The 22,354-nt window shown below is 47.3% G+C and overlaps 1 protein-coding gene across 1 annotated transcript in view; it reads right to left on the reverse strand.

Annotated features, from left to right (window-relative positions):
• The window catches only part of CCDC33 (coiled-coil domain containing 33), a 199,409-nt gene that overhangs the window by 146,634 nt on the left and 30,421 nt on the right, over positions 1 to 22,354 (reverse strand). Inside the window, exon 4 of the mRNA XM_019477767.2 lies at positions 12,661 to 12,824. Coding sequence (XP_019333312.1) covers positions 12,661 to 12,824 — 164 coding nt within the window. The remainder of the gene's footprint in view (positions 1 to 12,660; positions 12,825 to 22,354) is intronic.

A 22,354-nucleotide genomic window follows, 5' to 3' on the forward strand; every position in this document is an offset into this window, starting at 1 on the left:
TCACGGTCATTTTTATTTATTTATTGATTGATAGATTGATTTATAACAAAAAGGCAATTTCTTCCCTCCAGAATTGCAAGAAAAAAGCTTGGAAAACAAACACTGAGTGTAACCTAAAGGTTCAAAATGGAAGACAAACAAAAATAACCTGCCCCTATTTCTTTCTTCTTTTTTTTTTAAACTCAAGATTTTTTAAATTACTCAGGTTTCTGGGAACTCTTGCTCATTTTTTTTGAGCATGTTAATAAGAGACACTGCCTTGTCTAGTCAGGAAATACATCCTGCTTTGGGGGTGGGGATGATTTTTTTATCCATATTTCTACAATGCCTAACACGATGGGGATCTGAGCCATGGGTAGAGCTCCTAGGTGCCACCACAATATAAAAAATAAATAATAATCTGCAGTCTAAGCTCCAGTTGGTCATATGCTAATTGTGCGGGCTGCATTCTTGCAATGCATGTATCTTATTCATAGATGCTAGGGTCAGAAGGGACCTCAACAGATCATCAAGTCTGACCCCCTGGCTAGGCAGGAAAGAGTACTGGGGTCAGATGACCCCAGCCAGGTGACTATCCAGCCTTTTCTTAAAGACCACCAAGGTAGGGGCGAGCACGACTTCCCTTGGAAACCCATTCCAAATGTTGGTCACCCTTACCATGAAGTTTTTCCTGATATCTGTCTAAATCTGCTCTCCATCAGTTTATGACCATTGTTCCTTGTTAGCCCAAGAGGTGCCCTGGTGAACAGAGCATCTCTGATCCCTTGCTGCGTCCCCCTAATGAATTTGTAGGCAGCCACAAGTTTACCTCTCAAACTTCTCTTGCAGAGGCTGAAGAGGTCCAGGTTCCTTGGTCTCTCCTCATAGGGCTTGTCCTGTAAGCCCCTAATCATCTTGAAACTATGATGTTTTTGATTCCTAGGTGCTGCATCTTAATATCTTAATATCACTGAAACTATGATTAGCTTTATAAGGCACACCTGGAGCAGTGCTGCTTTTGCAAATCTGGTGCCTGTTGCAAGTTCAGGGTTGCTTTTGCAAGTGCGGTACCTGTGAATAGAAGCAGGGTGCCTGCCCATGCCCAAGAGCACAAGAGATGTGGTGTAGGCACAAACAGGGTGACTGCTGCATCTTACTGATGCACACACTGTGATCTTCCTCATGGAGACTTTCTCTTTGTTCATTCTTCTTGCCCTTTCTCTGAACTACTAATCAGTGCATTTGAAGTCCAAAGTCCTGGCTGTACAGTAACACAACTCTGCTTGTACACATGGTAGGGGCTTTGCTTCCTTCCAACTACTAAATGCAATGGCTTGGATTCCTATTGGATTAACAGTTCTTTTGCTACTGCAGCAATTGAAAATAAGTGTTGCTCCCTTGCTTGGAAACCCAATGGATCTTTTCAAACAATGGAACCTTTCAGAGCAGAATTAATCAGGCCAGAAGCACAATACAGTATTCAACAGAGACCTTGAGGGATTTTTTTTTCCTTGGCATTGAAATTCATCAGCCAAACAGTGAGAGCAGGGTTCTCCCCAGCTTGCACCTCAGTGAGCGAGTCCTCCAGGCCTCAGCACTTAAGGGAAAAAGAGCCTGTCACTTCCATCCTCATTGTTTGGTTAATTGGAAAAAAACACCTGGCTGCAGTACTGCAAGGTCATTTCCACTTTGTGCTGGGCCAGGGGCAAACACACACACACACACACACACACATACATGTGCATACACACATCTACCCCTGGCCCACCAAGCACACACATACATGCTTCCCTCTGACCTACCACGTGCACATACATGTGTGTGCACATGCAGGCACACACACAGACACTGTGTATTAGGCTAGGAGCAAGCGCACATTTATGTGTGTATGTGTATGCACATGCACATATGCATACATGCTGGGCCAGGGGCAAGCACACACATGTGCATGTATATGTATGTGTGCTGGACCAGGGGCAAAAGTGTGTGTGTGTACATGTGCTTGTATTTACCTGTGTGTGCTGGGCCAGAGGCAAGTGCATGCACTTGTGTGCATGCAAGTGTGCTGGGCCAGGAGAATTGCGTGCATGCATGGCGCACACAGAAAAACAGCTCAGAATCTGTAGCTTCAGATCATAATACTGGCTTGAGAACAGAGAAGAGTCCATCACAGCATGAATCTGATCTGGCTTATTTAGCCGGACGTCTGTTCCTGGGACACAGAGACCTGGGGAAGTGAGCTGAAACTAGTGTTAGTCTTTGTGTTCACAAAAAGAACAGCTGCAGGATAAGAGCACTCTTTCAGAGGCAGAAATGCAAATACTGTGCTGACTCCAGCCCTTCCCCTGTTACCCTCTAGGTAACAACACTATAAGGAGGGCCCAACAGCTAGTCCTTAATGAGCAATATGAAAAGATGGAAAAAAGCCAGACTCAAAGTGCATTGGTAGAAATGCCTCCCAGCACTGAGCAACACCAGGGCAGTGTCCGAGGACTCCAGGACTGAAATATCAGTGCCGAAATGCACTGGCAGAGCTGTGTGAATATGACTGCATCCTTGTGATGCACCTGCCTGCACTTGGCCTTGGTGTAACTCAGTGGGGAGAGAGAGATGTAGTTAGCTGTGTTAGTCTGAAGTCAAGTAGAAGGCAGGGGAGATTTGCACCTTACAGACTAGCCAAAGCAGACTATGATGACATATAAATATCTAACTATACCTATCTATAGGTACTGCTAAAAGGACTGGGAGAAGATGGATGAGGATTAAAGTGCTTGGAAGCAGTCTATAAGCATGGAATGAAGGCTTTGGAGGAAAGAAGAGCCCAACATGCAAAGGAAAGTAAAAACCTCAGGAAGACCTTCACACCACATTCAGGACTGTTACATACAAACGTCACATGGGATAAGTGTCAAAGGAATGGTCATTCCGGAATTGGACTCTATAGCCATGCTCACAGATGTTCAAAAAGCTGATGTCTCACTCAGAGCAATTCTATTGTCTTGCAAGACACACAGATAGATGCCTACATATACAGGCGCACACGTATATGCACACACTCTGATGAAGTGAACTTCCGCTCATGCAAGTTTGTCCTAGGTATCTACTTTGGTTAGTATACAAAGGTGTAAATTTCCCCTACCTTCTACCTAACCCAGTGGGAGCCAACTTTTTTGGCAGCCATCCCACAAATTAGCCCACACCCTCTCCAAGTACCACTCTGATTTCATTCCCATCCAATCGACTGCTCTACTTTTTGCTGCTTGCCCTGTGATCCCTGCCTGATCTGCTACTCTACCTTCTGCTTCCCATCCTGTGCTCCCTGATTGATCTGCTACTTTGCTTTCTCTCTTATATGCCATTGTGTTTCCTGCCCCGCTCTCCATGATCTGTGTGTGGCACACACAGAGGCTACCTGTACCACTTGTGGGACCCATGTTGCAGCTTGGTCCTCTCTGGTCTAAACTGTGCTATATCGTGTCAGCCTTGCTTTCATGTACTATAAGCTCCGTTGAAGGTTATCCAAATAGTTCCCGCCCCTCCTACAGTCACATAAACGTAAAGCTCACCCCCAATCTACAGACATCTTGGTCACACACTGTTGGGCTTTAAATGGTTTTTCTTAGGGCTGCTTTATGACCTACCAAATGTTACTGGAACAATTTGTGTTCTGAGCCAATAAAATTTAGTGGAGCTGAAATTAAATAGGAAAAACTGTAAATTGCAAGCAGGAGGTTAGGGAAGAACAGCTTGGCATTCTTGATCAGGGTTTTCATGTCTTCAGTGGGAACTTGCATTACAGCTGCAGGAGAGGAGGCTCTCTAGGACATTAGCATTCTAGTAGCTCAGCCCGAAATGGCATAGATGTGAAATGGGTCAAAGTTGGTACATCCATCCTCCATACTGCATTTACAGTAGATGCTAGCCATACATACCCCTCCCTGCTGCAGAGGCATTAAGGAGCAAAGGACTTTCAAAGGAGTCACATAGGGCCCTATGCTGTATTTAATCTGTATACAGAGCTGCCACAGAAACAGGACCTGTCTACAGCAGTGTTTCCCAACCAGTGTGCTGTGGCACAAAAGTGTGCCGTCAGAAATGAGTAGGCGTGCCACAAAATATTGCCACGGCAATGAGCTGCAATGAGCTGCAATAGGTATGAGGATGGGGAATGCCTTAATAGGCGTGCCACAGAATTTTTTTTTAATGTAAGTGTGCCTTGGCCTGGAAAAGGTTGGGAAGTAACATTGCCCAGTAACTCCCTATGATAGATCCAGCTGCTCAGGCCTGAGCTAGATACACCAGGCCATGGGAACTGGTGAGCTATGTGTCAAAGGTAGAAATCCAAGAGTTTGTCCTAGTCAGGTAAGGAAGAACATAGGGATGCTGTTTCATCACCTCCAAGATATTCTAGTGTCATTCAAAATGTGGAAAGGACATACAGCACTCAGAAGTATCTGATCAAAACCAGAGACCACCTTTCTGGCTAAAGAGGTTCAGAAACATGGACAAGACCAAGCTTAAAGTGTGACCTAGAACCAGCAGATATAAAAGAGTTTAGCTAAAGGATTCCATTATATTATTCTGGGCAGGAGTCAAATGGAAGCAGGCAAGGAGACTAATAGGAATGCAGTACACAGCAGTGATCCAGTTCAGAGGTAACAATCAACAGGTCACCCATAATGGAGTAGATAATGCCATACTACAAGAGGAAAAAGATGCAACCAACCATGGAGCCAAATGCTGACCCCTCAGTCCCAACCACAGCAACTTTTCTAAGAGATGCTCACTCACTTTTCTTTAGGAAGGACTGACAGGGAATAGATTTCCATTCAAGGAGCCTCACAGGGATATGGATGGCTCAAGGAACTGCTGATGGGATGTGGCATAGGTGAAACCCAGGAAGTCCAGCAACAAGTGACTGCTGTTGGAAAGCTGTTCAGAGGGCTGTGAGGAATGAGGTGACATACCTCACACCGAAACCACCCTCAATCTTGATGTTAGGTTCTCTTTTGTGGACTCAGTGGGGCTGCTGATTGAATAGGCCACCGGGACTGAAGCAGCCTCCAGCTGCCCCTGGGCAAGAACGTAGAGACCCTCCAGTGTGATAGTGGGGGGAAGTGTGCTCCAACACTTACCCTACAGAACTGCATCTCTGACCAGCTCCAGAGGTTAGCCCCCCTCTTTAATGGCTTCTTTTATTATTCTCCATCACCTGTCATTTCCATCTCACTAGCCCCTGCCAGCTGGCAGTGCCACCTGGATCATAAGGTGAGCCAGTTAAGCTTTACTGTACTTCCCCTGGACGGCTGCCCAAGGTGGCATCCCAAGAACTTTGATGGAACCCAAACCCCCAGGTCCCCTGAAGTCAGATTTCCAACTAGCACTTACCTGGCCTGGCCCTCATCTTGCCATTGAGGGACGTTGCATTTCACACCATACAAGCCACCTTTCAATCCCCTTTTTGCCCTCCTTATAATAAAGCGTCCTTGTGTGTAATAATCAATCCCCTTCTGCCTTTGCTTCCTCACTATGGTTACTAAAAGGCACCGGGATGTGTCCTGCATCAGTAATTTGCAGGCCCTGGTGCCAATATCCATGGAGTTGCTCCTGTCCCCTCGTCTCCCTCCCCTGTACCAAGCCCTCCCAACTCCTGCCCCGGGTTACCATGGTGATGAAGTGATGGAGCAGCATCAGAATGTAAAGAGAGAAGCAACAAGCATAAGCCACCCTCATGTTACCATTTAGGTTATTGATGTTTAAATCTCCCGAGATTATCTGGATATAATTGGTTTATGGAAATAGAAACAGCTCCTGCCGTGGAGCTACTCAGGCGTCAGCCTGTGTGGGGGGTGGAGGGAGAGCTTCTGTCACTGTGCTCCTGCATCAGCTGATTAAAACCATGGGTGGGTTGGGCTGAAAGGTGTGGGGGTGAGCCCTTGCTGCCTGGAAGACCCAGCTTGTGATTTTGGTTATACTGAGGTCAATCCAAACTCCACTGACCTGAGAAGAACTGCTCTGGGTTCCCTCTACTGTAACAGGTCAGAGTCTGGTTTCCTGCAGGGACAAGCGGGTGCCCAGGACAGCCCAGGAGAAAGAAAGCTGGGGTGGCAGCTGGGAGGCTGAGGGCTCTCAGATGCAGCATGGGTGACAGTCCAGACAAATGTCTTCCATGCTGCCCCATCAAATGTGCTTATATCCTAATTTGTAGGTACCAGCTCTGGAGGCTGGAGTTCAGCTCCCAAGCTCCTCTCTGCCAAGTGACCAATTAGCAGACACTTGTCCACATCTTTCCCTGCTTGCAGGTGGTCACTGGTCCACAACCAAATAGAAATGTGCCTATAGGTCATTGGGTTAGTGTGTGCCCACAGTCAAGGAACAAGCCACTTCAGAAAGAAACTGGCTATGGTTTTCTTCTCAGGGACTTGAGGAAGGAGTCTGTAGTAGCCAAAAGCTTGTCTCTCTTTCTCCCAACTATACAACTGGTCCAATAAACTATACCCTCTACAAAAAGATCCCTGCCTCTAGGATGTTTAGTTGATTCCAAAGACCAAGGCAGACCTCAGAGACGTGATCAGCAGTTCGGACAGGAGCTTCACATTCACCCAAGAAGGGAAGCAAATCTGAAAGGGACCAATGCTAGTGCAGAGTCTATTTAAAATGCATTGTGGGCAGGTTGCATTCAGCTGATTTAGAATGGAGAAAGGGACCTATGGTATATAGTCATCTTGGCATTCTCCTTGCCATCTGAGGAAAAAATCCTTTGCTCTATAGGTGGATAGAAGGATCAGTTATTAGGATCAGTCTTGCCTTTCTATTCCCTGGGCATGTCCTTTGCCAAGGGCTGATTAAATCTCCCAGTCCTTTCTGTGTGGTTGGTCAGCATCATCTCCAAGTTACAGGTGGGGGCAACTGAGGCACAGATAATAAGTGAAATCAATTTAACGAAGTCAACTACAGGCCTGACACTTAGTTCAATGATCCAGCTACTAAGTACACCCTTCCCACAACTGTAAGGAATCTCGCATTATATCCTTAATCTTGATTGCACCTTCTTCTGGTAGGCAAAGACTGAGTCCTATTCCTTGTCACCCCACTGGAGAATGGGGCTCTTGCTCTTGTGAAGCTGTTCCCCATGTCACCAAGAAGCAGACGTTCCTTGGTGCTGACTACTTACTCCCTGCTGCTCCCCACGTGCTAGGAACAGGCTCCAAGGCTGACATCAGGGGTCAATAGCATTTAAGTGCAATATGATTGCCTTTACGTTGCCAAGGCAAATTGGGCCTGCCATGCAACTGGAATCTACCAGTGCTGTGTGAAACACTCCAGCATCCTAATTCAAGTCTACAAGAGCTTTGGATCTGATCTGTAATGCATCGGTATTCATGAGAGGTTTCCTCTCCCCAGGTCAGAGTTTGCACTGGTGGGAGGGGAAGGAGAAATGAAGGGGCTCTGTGGCTGGTTTTAATCTCTCGTGTTCTGCTCAGAGTTGCTGTTTTCACTGCTTTAAAAAAATGTCACTCCTGCCCCCAGGCAAATCCATCACAGAAAAAGCCTGCACTTTAGCAGCCATTTCCTGTGCTTCTGGTCTGAATGTTTTCCAGCCCACTTCAAAAAGCAATGTCACAATCACAGAAACAATCAGAGGAAGAGGTGCGAGTTGCCATGTAGGAGACATGGCCCCAGTCCCCTGGCCTCACGCTCCTTGCCCTGGAAATAGCGCCCTCCATTTTCAGAGGGTCATGCTGGCAGATGAGTATGGGCTTGGAAGGGAGCCCAGCCTGGATGTCCCTCACCCAAGCAGGTGACCCATCCTGGCAGCTGAGTAGCACTGCAGCACAACCAGCACCCCCTCACAGCCTCAGGCCCTGGAACTGAACCCCCCAACCTCATTAAGAGAAGTAGAATAGTCCACTAATTTTTAAACTATCTCTGCACCCCTTTGGGTTTTGCTCTGTTGCTACCGCTGAGTGTACAGATGACTACAACTGGATTGCAGGTGCAATGAAGATTAAGGATATAATGTGAGATTCCTTACAGTCGTGGGAAGGGTGTAGGTAGGAGCTGGATCATTGAACTAAGTGTCAGGCCTGTGGTCGACTTCATTAAACTGATTTCACTTATTATTTGTGCCTCAGTTTCCCCAACCTGTAACTTGGAGATGATGCTGACCAACCACACAGAAGGGACTGGGAGATTTAAATCAGCCCTTGGCAAAGGACATGCCCAGGAAACAGAAAAGCAAGACTGATCCTAATAACAGCTGGGGGTGCTTTTGTTCTGTACGGATAAAATACAGCTCTAGACAAGAAGCTGCAGTTGGGTAACCACACACCATCAACCCGATATGATCTCTGTGGCACAAACATGCCAGATGCTACAATTCACCACTAGGGAAGTCCTGAACTTACATCCATCCTGCATGGCACATTGGAGCATCAAGGATGTTCAGGTGATCAGACAGAGGAGTGGCAGGAAAAGGGTCAATCCAGTCATGCTGCCCTGACTGAAGCACACAGGCAATGCTATTTCCAATCCTTTTAGCTTCCAGGTTAGCTTTCTATCAGCAAACACTACTTGGCTCTATCCCGGGGAGGGCAATTATTTTGGGCAGAGGGCTGCTTACTGAGTTTTGGCAAGCCATTGAGGGCCTCATGACAGGCAGCCCAGGGCAGATTAATATTAATTTTCTAAATTTTTTAGGGGCCCCGCGGGCCGGATAGAATGGTCTGGTGGGCTGCATCCGGCCCCCAGGCCTCATTTTGCCCACCCCTGCTCTATCCCCTTTCACTCCCCATAGGCAGGCATTGGAGGGCAGCAGGAAAAGCAAGTGGGTCCACCTGAAGAAGTAGAAGGAGCAGGAGCTCCCATCCCCTCGCTCTCTGGGCTCCTGTGAAGTGGATTAATCACTTGTTTTGCCAGCCATGCTGTGGCACATCCAGCTTCTCACCACATGCAACTCTGCATGGCAGTGCCTTGTCATCACCAGTGACCTGCACTACTTAATAACCACCTCCTTCATTTCAGCCAGCCCCTCCATTTCCCCACTTTCCTACACCTCACCTGCTGCCATCTCTGCCTCTCCTCTCATGCAACTGGACCTCCTTCTCCACCTTATCCTGGTGCCCTGTTCTGCTCCATCTCAGGCCTCTCTCCCCACACCTCCCAATGAAAGACCTTATGGAAAGAGGTTCTTTACTTGGTGGGAAATGAGCTAGCACCACAGACTGAACAGACCTAAGCGGCAAATAGGAATGAGGTTGTTGTAAAGAGATTCTGGAAACAGAAGGGCAAAAGGAAATCTGTGTCCATGGCAAGCCAAGGACAAGTTGGAGATGAAGGACATTTGGGTTTGATTACAGAACAAAGGAACCTGTTGCAGAGGAAATGTTGGAGGTCTAGGAGAGAAAATAGGGAACAGCTGGTCACTGGGAGTGGCACTGCCTTTTCCCAGAAATCAAGACTTGTTTGATAAATCTATTATTGGGCCAACTAGATAGTTGAGAGAGATGTTAGACAAACTTTCCAACACATAACATGCTTGCTCAGGGCTGGGAAATAAGCAGACTTCATTACAGCTTGCATAAACTTAAGAAGTAGATGTCAATGGGTCCTTATTGCTTCATCTAGTGTGATCTACCCAGACAGCTGTATCCTGCCTGCCGCAATCCTACCACGGGAATCCTCTCCCCCTGCTCCCCTTAGTGTTCTTTCAAACCTGGTGTACCACTCCCCTTGATAGTCTAGCCTTGGCTTTCCCATCTCCCTTGTCTGTCATGTTACTGAGACAAATAGAAATTCTATTCTCTGCAGCAGGGGAAATTAAAGTTGGAGATTAGGAGGAGCTTTCTGACTAGGAGGGTGGTCAACCATTGGAAAATACTACCTAGGAAAGTGGTGGAATCTCCATCCTTGGAAACTTTCAAAAGCAGGTTAGACAGAGACTGGGCTGGGATGCTTTAGTCAGGGATGATCCTGCTTTGAGCAGGGGGTGGACTAGACAGATGACCTTGTGAGGTCCCTGCCTGCCCTACTTTTCTGTAGTCCTAATTCTACAGCAGAATGTGCCCATGAAGCTCCACATATTTTAGCATGGATTTCATGGCACTACGGAAGTTGATTTCTAAGGGTTAGTCTCCACTATGTCCCCAGTGCTTTACCCACTTTCCAATAATCCCTACTCACATGCACCAACCCAGACATCTGTGAGGCCATACTGGGGCAATGCATAGTGGGTGCTCTCAAGACCTTTCTCTCCAGCAGGCTTGACAGCAGCCAAAAGGGACATCCCAGGAGTTACTTCATTCATGTGTTTCCAGGTTTGGCACATGACGATGAGGCTGAGTAAGGAGGGCACATTTTGAGAGCATCCTTCCCCAAGGCCACTGGTGATGCAGTGTAGATGTATGCCAAGATGGAGTTCAATCAGTCAGTCAGTCCCGAGGCTGCACTGACCGTTGGGGCACCTTTGATACTGCAATTACTTTCTTCCATTCTTCCCAGTCATTTCCAATCCTTGTATACTCTCAGTTAATTTTAATCCCATCCAGTCTTTGATATTGGTGGTCAGGCCAGGTCAGGGTTTACTCATATCAGGTCAGGATTTACCATGCCACTGGTACCATGTAGCCCAGTGCAACCTGTCTCATGGTCAGGTTGCTGGAGACTAAACTGGCACCCCGACCTGGTCTGCCAGGTGAGAAAGGTGTACGGAGACCCAGCATGGCTAAAAACCTGTCAAAGGGTGGATAAGCTCACAAGAGCTGATGGCCATCCACACCTGGGATGAGCACCGCCAGATTATTTCAATCATAAGAATCACCAATGATGCAAAGACAAGATGGAGTTAAACCATCATAATAGCAGTGTCAGTGGAGAATCAAACCCTCACATCTTTTTTTGATGATTTCATCCTTCTTTCACTTCAATAAGCTCCAATTTCTTGTCCTCTATTGGAGGATGTTGAATTGTATACAGCTGTCCCAGAGCAAGATCTTTCTTGTACACCAACAATTCCCAAATGGCTCTGGGAAGAGGGGTCTTAATCAAATAGCTCATGCAAGAAGCAGCAGTGGATCAAACTAACCACTGTTTGCATAGGTCCTACATAGACAGCAATGATTTCTTTGAAAGAGGGGAAAGCAGCAGCAGCAATGGGTTGTTATTATTTCCCTTTAAGGGCTGATCAGAATTCATGCTTTACCTGTTCGATCATAACAGTACTACTCAACATGTCCTTTCAGTCTACACACACCCAAACTTGTGCTGCTTAATTGAGTCCCTCGATCCATCTATTATGCACAAGGAGAGAAGTTTTGTGCACTAAAGCCTACTGCTTTATTTATTTATTACGATACTATATTATTTATTATGATTATATATATAAAACCAATAAGCACTATCCTCTGGGCTTTTCAACAGTATTTTATACATTTCATATTAATTCCAAGTGCCGCATTAGGGTATGGTAGAGGATGGTTAGTTGGTAGAGGTGCCCCCACCTGCTTCCCACTGTGAGTCTCATTGCCCATGGTTCCCCACACCTGCCGCCCTGCCCATGTTGTCCGCTCCCACCATCAACGCTGTCTCCCCAATGTTCCACAGCTCCCCCCTCCACCACCTTCAGTGCTTCCCTGCCCATGATGCCCATTTTTACCCACACGGTTGTTATTCCTGATTGACACCAGCATGCAGGATGGCAGGAAAGTCTCCTTGTTCCTGAGCCCAGTCACCCCCACTCCCTGTGCCCCCGCTTCCCCATGCACAGTGTGTCCCCCCCCAGTTTGGGCAGGAGAATGGGGGATGGGGTGATGGGAAGCTCTAGGGGCTCCGTTCTTTGCCCAATGGCCATCCTCTACCAACCAACCCAACAGGAAACCCTTGCCCAATCCAGAAACCTCTCAGGTTACTCCCACTCCAATGGGTAATCTGCTGACAAAATAGTACACTCAGCCCTTGGAGACTAGGGATTGTCACTGTTCCTCAGAATATGGTTATTGCCTTGATGCATCCTACTCAGTGCAAAAACACAAACACAACCTCCATTTCTTCAGCTTCCAAACCCACCCCAAACACCAGATGTCTAGCTGTATCAATGGGGCCAAAACCCATCCAGGGCAGTCCTACAGCAGCCACAGACTCCGAACTATGGCTCTCACCACTTCAGGGGCCTACAAATTCTTCAACAGAGACTACCCAGTGGAAACTAGTCCCTCCTCTACATGGTACACTGCTTTGAATGAAGGGAACACCATCATTTGCTACTCCTCAGCCTTCACAAAGTTGGTTCATTTCACTCCCCTCCTCTACACTGCTGCTACAGCACTTTTTCTGCTGGCATTTTCATGGCATTAATCACAGGCATGACAGCCAGGCTCCAGACAAGGGAGATTAGAAATAGATATTCTACCCCATGTGCTGCATACATCATCATTTCTGACAACTTGTCCAAGGACCACAGAGGATTTGCCCAGTGTCTCAAAAGACTTCAGTCTCCCTGATGTACTATGTTATGGTTTTAACTAAGAGACACATCTTTCTGGCCAGGCCTCCAAAATGCCCATTTACTCAGTGGCAGAATAAAACCAAACAGACTAACTTTCGGCCTGCACTTCCTCTTGCCAATTCTCTGCTGCAGAAACAGATCCCATAATTAGAACAATTAATATTCTCCAAGGTACTCACACAATCACATAGGGCCATGGTGCTTGGCCCCGCTGGTTAGGAGGTAGGTTGGTGGCTCCATGTAGAGTGACAGAGATGGAGTCTTTTCCGGGGCGCGCCAAGTGCCAGTTGTTAGTTTCTGAAGTGCGCACAGATTCATCGCCTTCAGGAGGAGATTCTGATACCTGGTAGGTGCAAGTAGGAGGAACTTCAATATGGGATTTGCATTTGTTTTTCTCCCACCCTCATTCACCTTCCACCTCCCACTGTCCATATCTGCAGCTCTATCCTAAAGACACAGACACGTCATTAGGCCTGCTGGGCTCATGTATTTCATCCCCTTTTGACTACATCTCTCTCATGCTGCAAGAAATGAGTTCATACCAGCTCAGGTCCCAAGCAAGAATTGATTCAGGGATGTCTGTTCTCAACTAACTCCCATGGACATTGCCTGGGGACAGAGGGAGAACTCATTCCTGAACAAGCTGAGCTGTGGACACTTGGCCTCTCCCCCAGTGTGCTCTTAACATGACTCACAGCAGGTCCAGAGTAAAGGATTGCTCATCAGGGCAAGGAATCTGAATTTCCATAGCCTAGCCAGTGCTTTGTTTTTCTGCTGAGATGGCTAACAAAAGAAATAATTTGGGGAGTATGGGAGGGTGGATTTAGAGAAAAAGGAATGAGGAGGTAGTATGAGAAAACAGTTGAGGCTAGGAGTACAGGAAAATGAGCGTGGATGAAGAGAGGGAAAATTTGGGGTGCAGGTGTACAAAGGGAACAGAGAGAATAAATGTGATGGAGGCCAGTGCCTGGGTGGGCAAGAACAGGATGGCAGCTCCCTCACCTAGAGGCAGGTAAGCAGAGTCCCCTTGGAGCAGCTGGAGAAGGCCTACATTTCTGCCATGTGCATAAAAAAGATCGAAGAAAATTCACTTTCTGACTTTTAGGGCAAGCCCTTTACCCTCACACCATCTCCCTCCCTCCATTCAAGGGACCATTATGGACACCCTGCAATAGCTTGAGCTTCAGTTGGAATTCCTGGACCGTGTGAGGGATATACTCCACCTTGGGAATTCCCTGCATGGCTGGCTCGGGGTGGAGGGAAGTCTAAATGCCTCCTCCTGTCCCCCGCTTCTTCAGTGGGAGGAGCCGGTCAGGGGTGAGAAGCCAGCAGCCAGCAGGGACAGTGATGGAGAACAGGATACAGTCTGCTGGAGAAGCAGAGTGCTCTCCTCTTCTGGTGTGGTAGGCTGAAAATGAACAGTCTAAAAATAATTCAAGCACACACCTAGCCCCCGTGCCTCAGTACAAGAAGCTTGGCTACAAACTGGGTGAATTGAAGGGATAGAGCCCCCAGAACTTCCCTGGACAACTAGCCTGTCTTGAGATGCCCTCAACCCAGACAATAGCACTGACGACACCTCTAGATCTAGATCAGAACTGTTCCACCCCCAACAGTGATGTCATGATTACATCACCATGGGTAGAACAGGAACAAGGCTGCAATTGGACACTGAGAGTTCCAAGCTGTGTGACATCATTTCAAACCCAGCTACAACTCAGCTTCTGGAGATGGACAGAAAGGCAATCTCTGCACAGTCCTGGTCCTGTAAGCTGCTCTAACACTGGTTCAGAGCCATGAAGTAGGCACCTGGGAGCCTGAGCCATTTTTACTGAATTGATTAGGCCCTCTGGAGTCTGGTCTACAACACAGTTAGGTGCAGAGAGAGGACCACAATGTCTCCAAGGATGTAACAATACCTCAGAAGCAGTAAGTTATTCAGATAGCCATCATCTTCACTCAGGTGAACAAAAGACACCATGTTTTCAGGCTTTTCTCTCTCTACAAAACGTGCAGAATGCTGTGCAATAAAAACACCCTGTGCACATACCTATGCACTCTATGTTTGAACTTTTCTTAATTGTGCAGTCAAAATTTAGCACCTTAAAACTCTCCCAAGACAGTAGATTATGAAAGACTGCTTCACAAATAGGTCCAGGGAGGTGATGCTCCCCCTCTATGCAGCACTGGTCAGGCTGCAGCTGGAGTACTATGTCCAGTTCTGGATGCCGCAATTCAAGTGGGATGCAGACAACCTGGAGAGGGTCCAAAGAACAGTCACTCATCTGACTGAAGGCCTGCAAGGAAGGCCCTACGAGGAAAGACTAAGGGACCTTAACCTCGTCACCCTCTCCAAGAGGAGGCTGAGAGGGGATCCTGTGGCAGCGTGCAAATTCATAAGGAGAGAGCAACATGAAGTAGGCAATGATCTGTTTGCCAGGGCACCCCCTGGAATAACAAGGAACAATGGCCATAAGCTACTGGAGAAAAGGTTTAGACTGGACATTAGAAAAAAGTTCTTTATGGTCAGGGTTGCCAGGATCTGCAATGGGCTTCCAAGGGAGGTGGTGCTCGCCCCATCCTTGGGGGTCTTCAAGAGGAGACTGGACAGGCGCCTGGCTGGGTTCACATGACCCCAGGTTTGGTGACCCTTTCCTTGCCTGCCAGGGGCAGGGATCAGACTAGATGGCCCACTGAGGTTCCTTCCGACCCTGGAATCTATGAATGTATGAAACAGGCTGGTGAAGCCATGAAAACCAGGTCCCAAAGTAGATGAAGACTCCTAATTGATCCAACCCTGTTCTACATCTGGGTCCATGAGGACTTGACAACCCTCTTCATCTCAGCTTCTCCTTCCTCCCATCATTATTTCCTATGATACACAAATGAGATGCTCTCCTCAGGATCTTAAACCCTCCGATAAGCTTCATTTCTCCGTCTTCTATCTCTCCCTGCCTGCCATACCCCCATGTCAAACCCTAAATCTTGAAATTTATGAGACTCTGCAGGAACTGGGATTCCAGCCTAATCATATGAAAAGGGAAGAGTGAGATTTTTCTCTCTGACTTATCACAGCTAGTGGGAACTGAGGAGTGGGAAAGCAAACTAAAAGCTGGTGGCCTTTAGACACAGGGTTCTGGCTGCATTTCTCCAACTTAGCTACATGTACTCAGCTGGGATCTGAAAGCTTGTCTGCAAAACCTAGTAGATGCTGCATCCACTCCATGATTTATCATTCCAGCCTATGCTGTGCAACCACCAAGATGGAGCACTAGTGTTTCAGCTGGTTCATGAAAAAGGTGAGATAAAAAATTGTAGGGCATGGAGCTGATTAACATTCAGTGAGACATCTTTAATATCAAGGCATCAACACTGGGTCACATCACAAGTGACAGAAGTGTTACCTTTCAACTTTGCCCTCAGCCAGAGTGCTATGTGGCTTTAATCAAAATTCACTGCCACTGTCTGTGTGTTAAGCAAGAGATGGTCAGGACTGGAGACTTGGATCACTCTGGCTGGTTCTGTTCGTGCTAGTGGCTACCAGTTTCTCCCAGGGAGCACAACAGGGAAGGGTTCATGACTACAGACTGAAAGTCCAATAGCCTCCAACGCACAGATCAGTTCAGAATCTTCCGCTTCTCTGCATCCAGCTTTTTACACAGAGCAGATGAAGAGAGAGAGATGTCTATGGAGACAGACAAATCAAATTAATGGTATTTATTCCATGAAAGAAGAATTTCCCATGCAGTAATCTGTTGGTCTGCATATAGTCTGATCATGTGGGACTAATCCTAAACCAATAAGAACTGAATCAGGCCTGGATGGCAGGTCTGCCAAGCAAACATTCCAGGAAGTCTTTAGTCTTCCTCCTGAAGCTGGATCTGATTTACTGTCCCGATGGCACTAGGGGATCCTGTCCAACTGAAGGGCAATGTCTTAAACAAGGCTTTGAAATAGAGGTCAGTTTTCTTGATCATGAAGGAGTTTTGACTAGGAAAGGAGTTTTTTTCCTGGCCAAACTGGATACCACTCCTCTTAAAGTCACATCTGGACAGGATGGCCAGAACTTCCCAACACGGGCAGCTAGAAATAGATGCAAGTAGTTAACTTGCTGTCTTTGGAAACATTAGTCTACGTTCTAATGCACTTCCCAAGATAACCTACTGTTCTCAGGCACAGTAAGTAGCAAGCATGTTCACCTTCAAACCAAAGGCAAGTTCAGGGAAAAAGAATCAAACAAACAGAGACACCCAACAGTCCCATCCCAGACATTTCTTAAATATGACTTCCTGTGATATTAGGAGGTAAAAAAGGGAAAATATAGTCTTGCCTTGTGCAAAAGGAGGTCAAGGATGGACTTCAGCATCTTTCCTGGAAGAGATCTCAGGAGCTTTTGATGAAGAAAGCCTCTCCTCCTGCCCCATCTTACTAGTTGTTTGCATTGCACTGGAGCATGGTGGATCAAGACTTTATAGCCAACATTACCAGGAAACCGCTACAAAATTGGTATCTCACAAGTCTATTCCTTTTGTAGATTAAACCTATCTGGCTCTACATCCAACCTTGATAGTGCCCTTCACATAAGGGTAGATGGCAGCCCAGGTGCAATTCAGGCATGCACATGAAAAAAGCATTTAGCTGTCTTTGATTTTAAGGAGGGATGCTTTTCTCAGGCCCCAAGGGAGCCTGCATTCAATCACAACCAGATGAGGTGCTAATGAAAGCGCCTTCTGCCTTCATTTGCAAGTCAAGAAGGCCTGGGGATTTGTGTCTATCTTCACTCCTCATCCTGCCTTCCCATGGCTGCTCCTACCCCAGGAAACAGGACAGCCAAAAGGATTTCCCCAATATAATTCAGAGTTGCTAGTCCAGCCAAAACCAAGATAGAAGTACTTAGCAGATGACAGGGTAGGGCAGAGGCCTCAGATCACTGCCGTCTCCTCGGGCTGGCCACCAAGAAGCCATAGATGGCTGCGATAAAGTGTTATCTCTAAAGGTAACTGGCAGGGCTTCCTAAACAGCACTGAAAATTTCCATGTGCCTTAGTGAATTCTGACAAGCATCAGTACAAACCACCCTCATCCCTGCTTGCTCTAGTTGTCCAGTCAATTTGCATTTCTCATTCCTCTAGTCTCCATGCTCTAATAAATTAAATCTGCTCTGATGTCTGGCCCATTGCTGGACGACAGCAGCATTTCCTGTTTATGCTCATAGAGATCACTGACACGGCACAGCTTGGCAAGGCAACTACACCTCGGAAGATCTCCGGGGGAAGATGGGAACTGCTGCATGGAGCGGCAGACTTGAAGGAGAAGCCATCACTGGCATGGCTCGGACAGCCCTATAGCAACAGAGCACAATGAGCAGCTTTGTCCACAAGCCGCCTTTCTAGTATGCCGAGCCCAGCACTCGTGAGCAACCCTATGATAATAAGCCAGCCTGTGCAGTAGTTTAAATAAACTGCCTTCCAGTAACAAACATATTCACATCTGTGGGGGGCTGAACAATCCTACCACAAACAAATCTGCACAGCTTTGTTTAAAGTCTACCCTACAAGAACAAACCAGCATGCTGCTCCAGAATGACCCCTCTCGTGTGGGAAGTGCTCGGACACTTTGATGCTGGGCAGCAGTATAAAACTAAGGCAAGCCACCTTACCCAGGCCAGTGCTTCTGAGCACCTCCTACACTAGCTGACCTGGGTACAAATGCACTGTCAGTGGCAGGGCAAAAAGGGACTGGATTTCTATTCTGTGCTTCCCTTAAACCAGGTGTGTCAAACCCACCCTATGCCTTGGTTTGGATCCAAACTGCAGGGCTGCTTGCCAGACCTGTATCTATCTACAGAAGCCCTGGGCCAGATCTGAGCCTGGCAGTTGCAGGGCACATGGCAGAAGTGGAAGGAGCATAAAGGCACAAGCAAAGGAGGCTGCTTGCTGTTGCTCCTGTTAAGTGGCTCTGGGGCTTCTTGGGCTGTGTCAGCATAGCCCTCACCACCCCTTCCACACAGGGGAGGGCCATGGCAGGGCAGCCCAGCCATAGGAGCTGGGAAGATGCAGCCTATTTTAGGGGAGGAGGGTGAGGGAGGCAAGTGGAATGGCGCTCCCCCCTCTCTCCCCAGCGGGCTTTGCTATGGGAGGTGTGCTCCTGTGTCTAGAAATGAAATTGGGGGGGGAGGGGAGGATGTGAGCAGGGCACCAAGAGCAGCCCCTGAGGAGCCTGTACCACTGGGCTGCTGCACCAGTACCTCGCCAGCCTGTCCCTTAGGCTGCAACAGCCTAAGTCCAATGGTGCAGCAGCAGGAGCTGTAGCAGCTGCCACCCCAGCATAGAGAGCAGGGGCAGGTAAGATCCCACTCCTCCTCCACCCACCTCCCACCCCGCTCACCAGTAGTCAGCAGAATCCCCCCTTGACCCCCTTATCTCTGCCCTGGGTGCTGAAAGATCTACATGTCTTTGCCCATAGGCCAGGCAGAATAGCTCCATACGTGAAATGTGGCCCAAGGGCCATAGGTTTGACATCCCTGGGCTAAAACTACAGCATGCAGGAAACAGGATTTTCAGCTATTAGGATCAATATCTAACAATGGATCCTCCTCCCACAGTGGATTGAGCCAGAATTTTCTGGCCCGGCAACTACCCGCTTCCTCCACTGAGAAATCCTTTCTAAATGAATGCACAGATCCCCTCTGACAGCGTGTCCTTGGTGCCAAACTTCTTTGGCTCATGCTTCTCAGGTCCTCTCCTTTGGGTCTCCCTCCAGCATCTCACTTCACAGGAGAGGCTCAGATGGGGTTGGCAGCTGGAGAGATGAGTGGAGCGTTATCGGTAAAGTGTGTGACAATTAAGGAATTCTCTTGGTCGCCACCTTTTCATCACCCACAATCACAGCTTCAAGCAGCCTAAAGGGAAAAACATGATGCAAAGGACCAGGCCTTCTCATAAAGAGTGACTTGAATTTCTCAGTTATCAAAACAGAGGGGAGAGATGGGGCAGTGGGGGGTGAGGAGGGAAAGCTGAGCTGCAAAAATTCAAATGTACCTAGAGGTGTGGGACACCTACTTCTTCCACTACAAATAGGAAACCTTTTGATTGCTTCCCTTCATTTGATCCCCATTCAGGGATCGCTAACTTCATGGGCTGGATTCAGCCTGTGGGCCCTAGGCAGTCCAAGTTGGCGTGGAAAAACGGATGGCACAGAGCTGTGCTGTGCCACCTGCCTTCCAGAGGGGGTGGAGATATGTAGGGAGGGTAAATGCATGCAATAGGCTGCTCCAGGGCACAGACTTTCAGCCTCCAGTGGGGGCTGCATTGCAAAGGGCAGCTCATGTCAGCATAAGGTTGCTGACCCCTTCTCCTATATATATATATACACACACACACATATATATTTGTGCATGTGAACCCCATTTACATGTATGCAGCAGTATTTACCATTGTACATTTGCTGTGCACATAAAGTTATAATTAATCCCCAATGTAAGAAGCTTAGATCCTAAATAGACCAAGTCACACAAAACAAAGTGGTATTACCCTCCTTTGGCAGATGGGGGAAGAGATATCAGATGACTTTACGAAGGACACATGAACCCAGAGCTCTCGAGTCTTAGGGGTTGGAGACACCGCACAGTTACTCCATGCTAATTTATCCCATTTTCTATTCTGCGGAGGGTGTGGACAATGACCAGCTCTCCCAGGGGATCTAAGAGTAGATGATTACAGCTCCTGGCCAGTGTGTGGTAGAGGAGGCATAAATAGCAAGTGGTTAGCTTGGGACTGCAACTGATGGGGGGAAAAGACACACAACTAGGGTGCCAGCATAACTTATGCTAGCATGTTTACTTCTCACTTTCCAACAGGTAACTTTAACAGATACAGTGATTTGCACCAGTGTGACACTGAAAGTAATTCATTCATTCACCTTTTACCTCACTGTAGAGTCTAATTATTTCAGGATAAATATGCCACGTGTCTGCACTTTTTGTCCAGTATGTTAAATTACTAGACCAAGAAAAAAATTGATTTTTTTTCGGTTTCCTTCAGCTGATCACCCGGCAGGGCTCTTCTACACAGGGAAACTGGCCATAATAGCTCCCCTTATTCCTAAAGGAGAGTAGGTGAGTTATTCAGGAATGGCAATAGCATTTTAAATCCACCTTCTACCTTATTCTGGAATGACTTCCCATATAGGTAAGCTCTTAGGTGCCTGTCCTTTACAGAATGCTATTTGCTGGGAAATGGGATGTGGGAATTCATTATGCTACACAGGTGGCATTTGGCTTGGTCTGTTCTTAAGCCAACCTCCACAACTGCAACTTCAGACTCCATTAGCAATTCTATTATGAAAATAAATTTGCATCATCTGGAAAATACAAGCTTGCATTTCTGCAGAAAAACAAAGCAAACCAAACCATACAAGGGCCATAATGGCTGTGGGAGTGAAAAGAAAAGGCAGGTATGCTAAAAAAATCCTCTGGGGTGGTAGAGGTAGTGGAGAATTTGCAAGATAATATGGACACAGAAATAGGCAGTTTGGGCTGCATGATTCTATGATCAGAAATGTATATAACACTGAAGATAAGGCCTACCAGGTCTTTGTAAAATGGCCTCAGTATGATACCCTGGCCCTCCCTTGTACTGACATTGCCTCTGAACTTGGGGTCATCTAAAAGTTTCCTCAAGACACTTCGCGTGCCAACCTCATTAATGAAAATATTAGACAGAAGTGCTTGGTCCCCAAAGCAATCTTTGTAGATCTCCACTAATAACCTCCCTCTAGCCCGAGGCTCCACCTTTCAGCATAACCTTTACCATCTCCCTTTGAGCCATCTCCTAGTCACCTTACAGTCAGTCCCTCTGCTAGTCTCCAGGTAGCCACCGATTAAATGCTTTACTGAAGTCCAGAGAGATGAGATCTATGGGAACTGGCTTTGTCTGGGAAATCAGTTATCTGTCCAAGACATCTAGCTATCTTTGTATACCTAGGATTCATTTCATCCCATTTTCCATTGGACTCCATTACTGTTTCCAAAATTTGTTTAGAAGTTTTTCATGCTATTGAAACCCAACTAACAGGCCTGTAGGTGTTAAGGTCATTCCTCCCCACCCCGACCAGCACAGAATTACTGTCCAAGCTGAGGATTCAGTGGTCCATCCCCTGGACCAAAGTGGCCAAAGACAAGTCAAGTCCCAGAATGACACAAGTTTAGCTCTGTTCCCTCCCACTTCCCAGTCTGCCACATGCCAAACACAGCAGTTGCCCATGCCACTTGTGGCAGACATGCTGCAGTTTGGCCATCCTGCCTTAGACCATCCTTCCCCAAGTATTAATGGTAGCTACTCCCACTCCCTTTGCACTCATGTGGCTGACACTAGCTCCTGAGTTCTGTTCTAGCTCTGTCACAGACTCCCCCTGGGATGCTGACCACTTTCCAAAGGACCATGTCTTCATTGAAATCATTAGTTCCCTTCAATTCACAGAAGCAGTTCTAGTCTCATTAGTCTCACTGGAGTGAAAGCAACCACCCTGAGCAGCAATGCAACGTTGAGTCTTGATGAGCTCTTGTACATCATGCTGCCGTATCCCCATTCCATTATCAACGCCAGGTGTCTGTTGCACTCAAAATTCAACCTGCTCCCTCTAGCTACCTCAGGCTAAAAGTACCCTTAACACAGGTTGGGATTTGTGTGCAGCCCTAACATGACTCCTGTCTACAAACCTTCAGCTACATCTGAGGCTGGCACTGCAGAGAAGCCCTAGGAGTGTCAACCTCCCTCTTGTAAAAAGGGATTGATAGTACACCTCTCCCCTCATTCAAGCTGGCCAAGTAATTCAAGGGAGCAGTAGGCAAGTGATGATTGCTGTAGACCTAAGA

The sequence above is a fragment of the Alligator mississippiensis genome, chromosome 11 (assembly GCF_030867095.1).
Source record: "Alligator mississippiensis isolate rAllMis1 chromosome 11, rAllMis1, whole genome shotgun sequence".
Lineage (NCBI taxonomy): Eukaryota > Metazoa > Chordata > Crocodylia > Alligatoridae > Alligator > Alligator mississippiensis.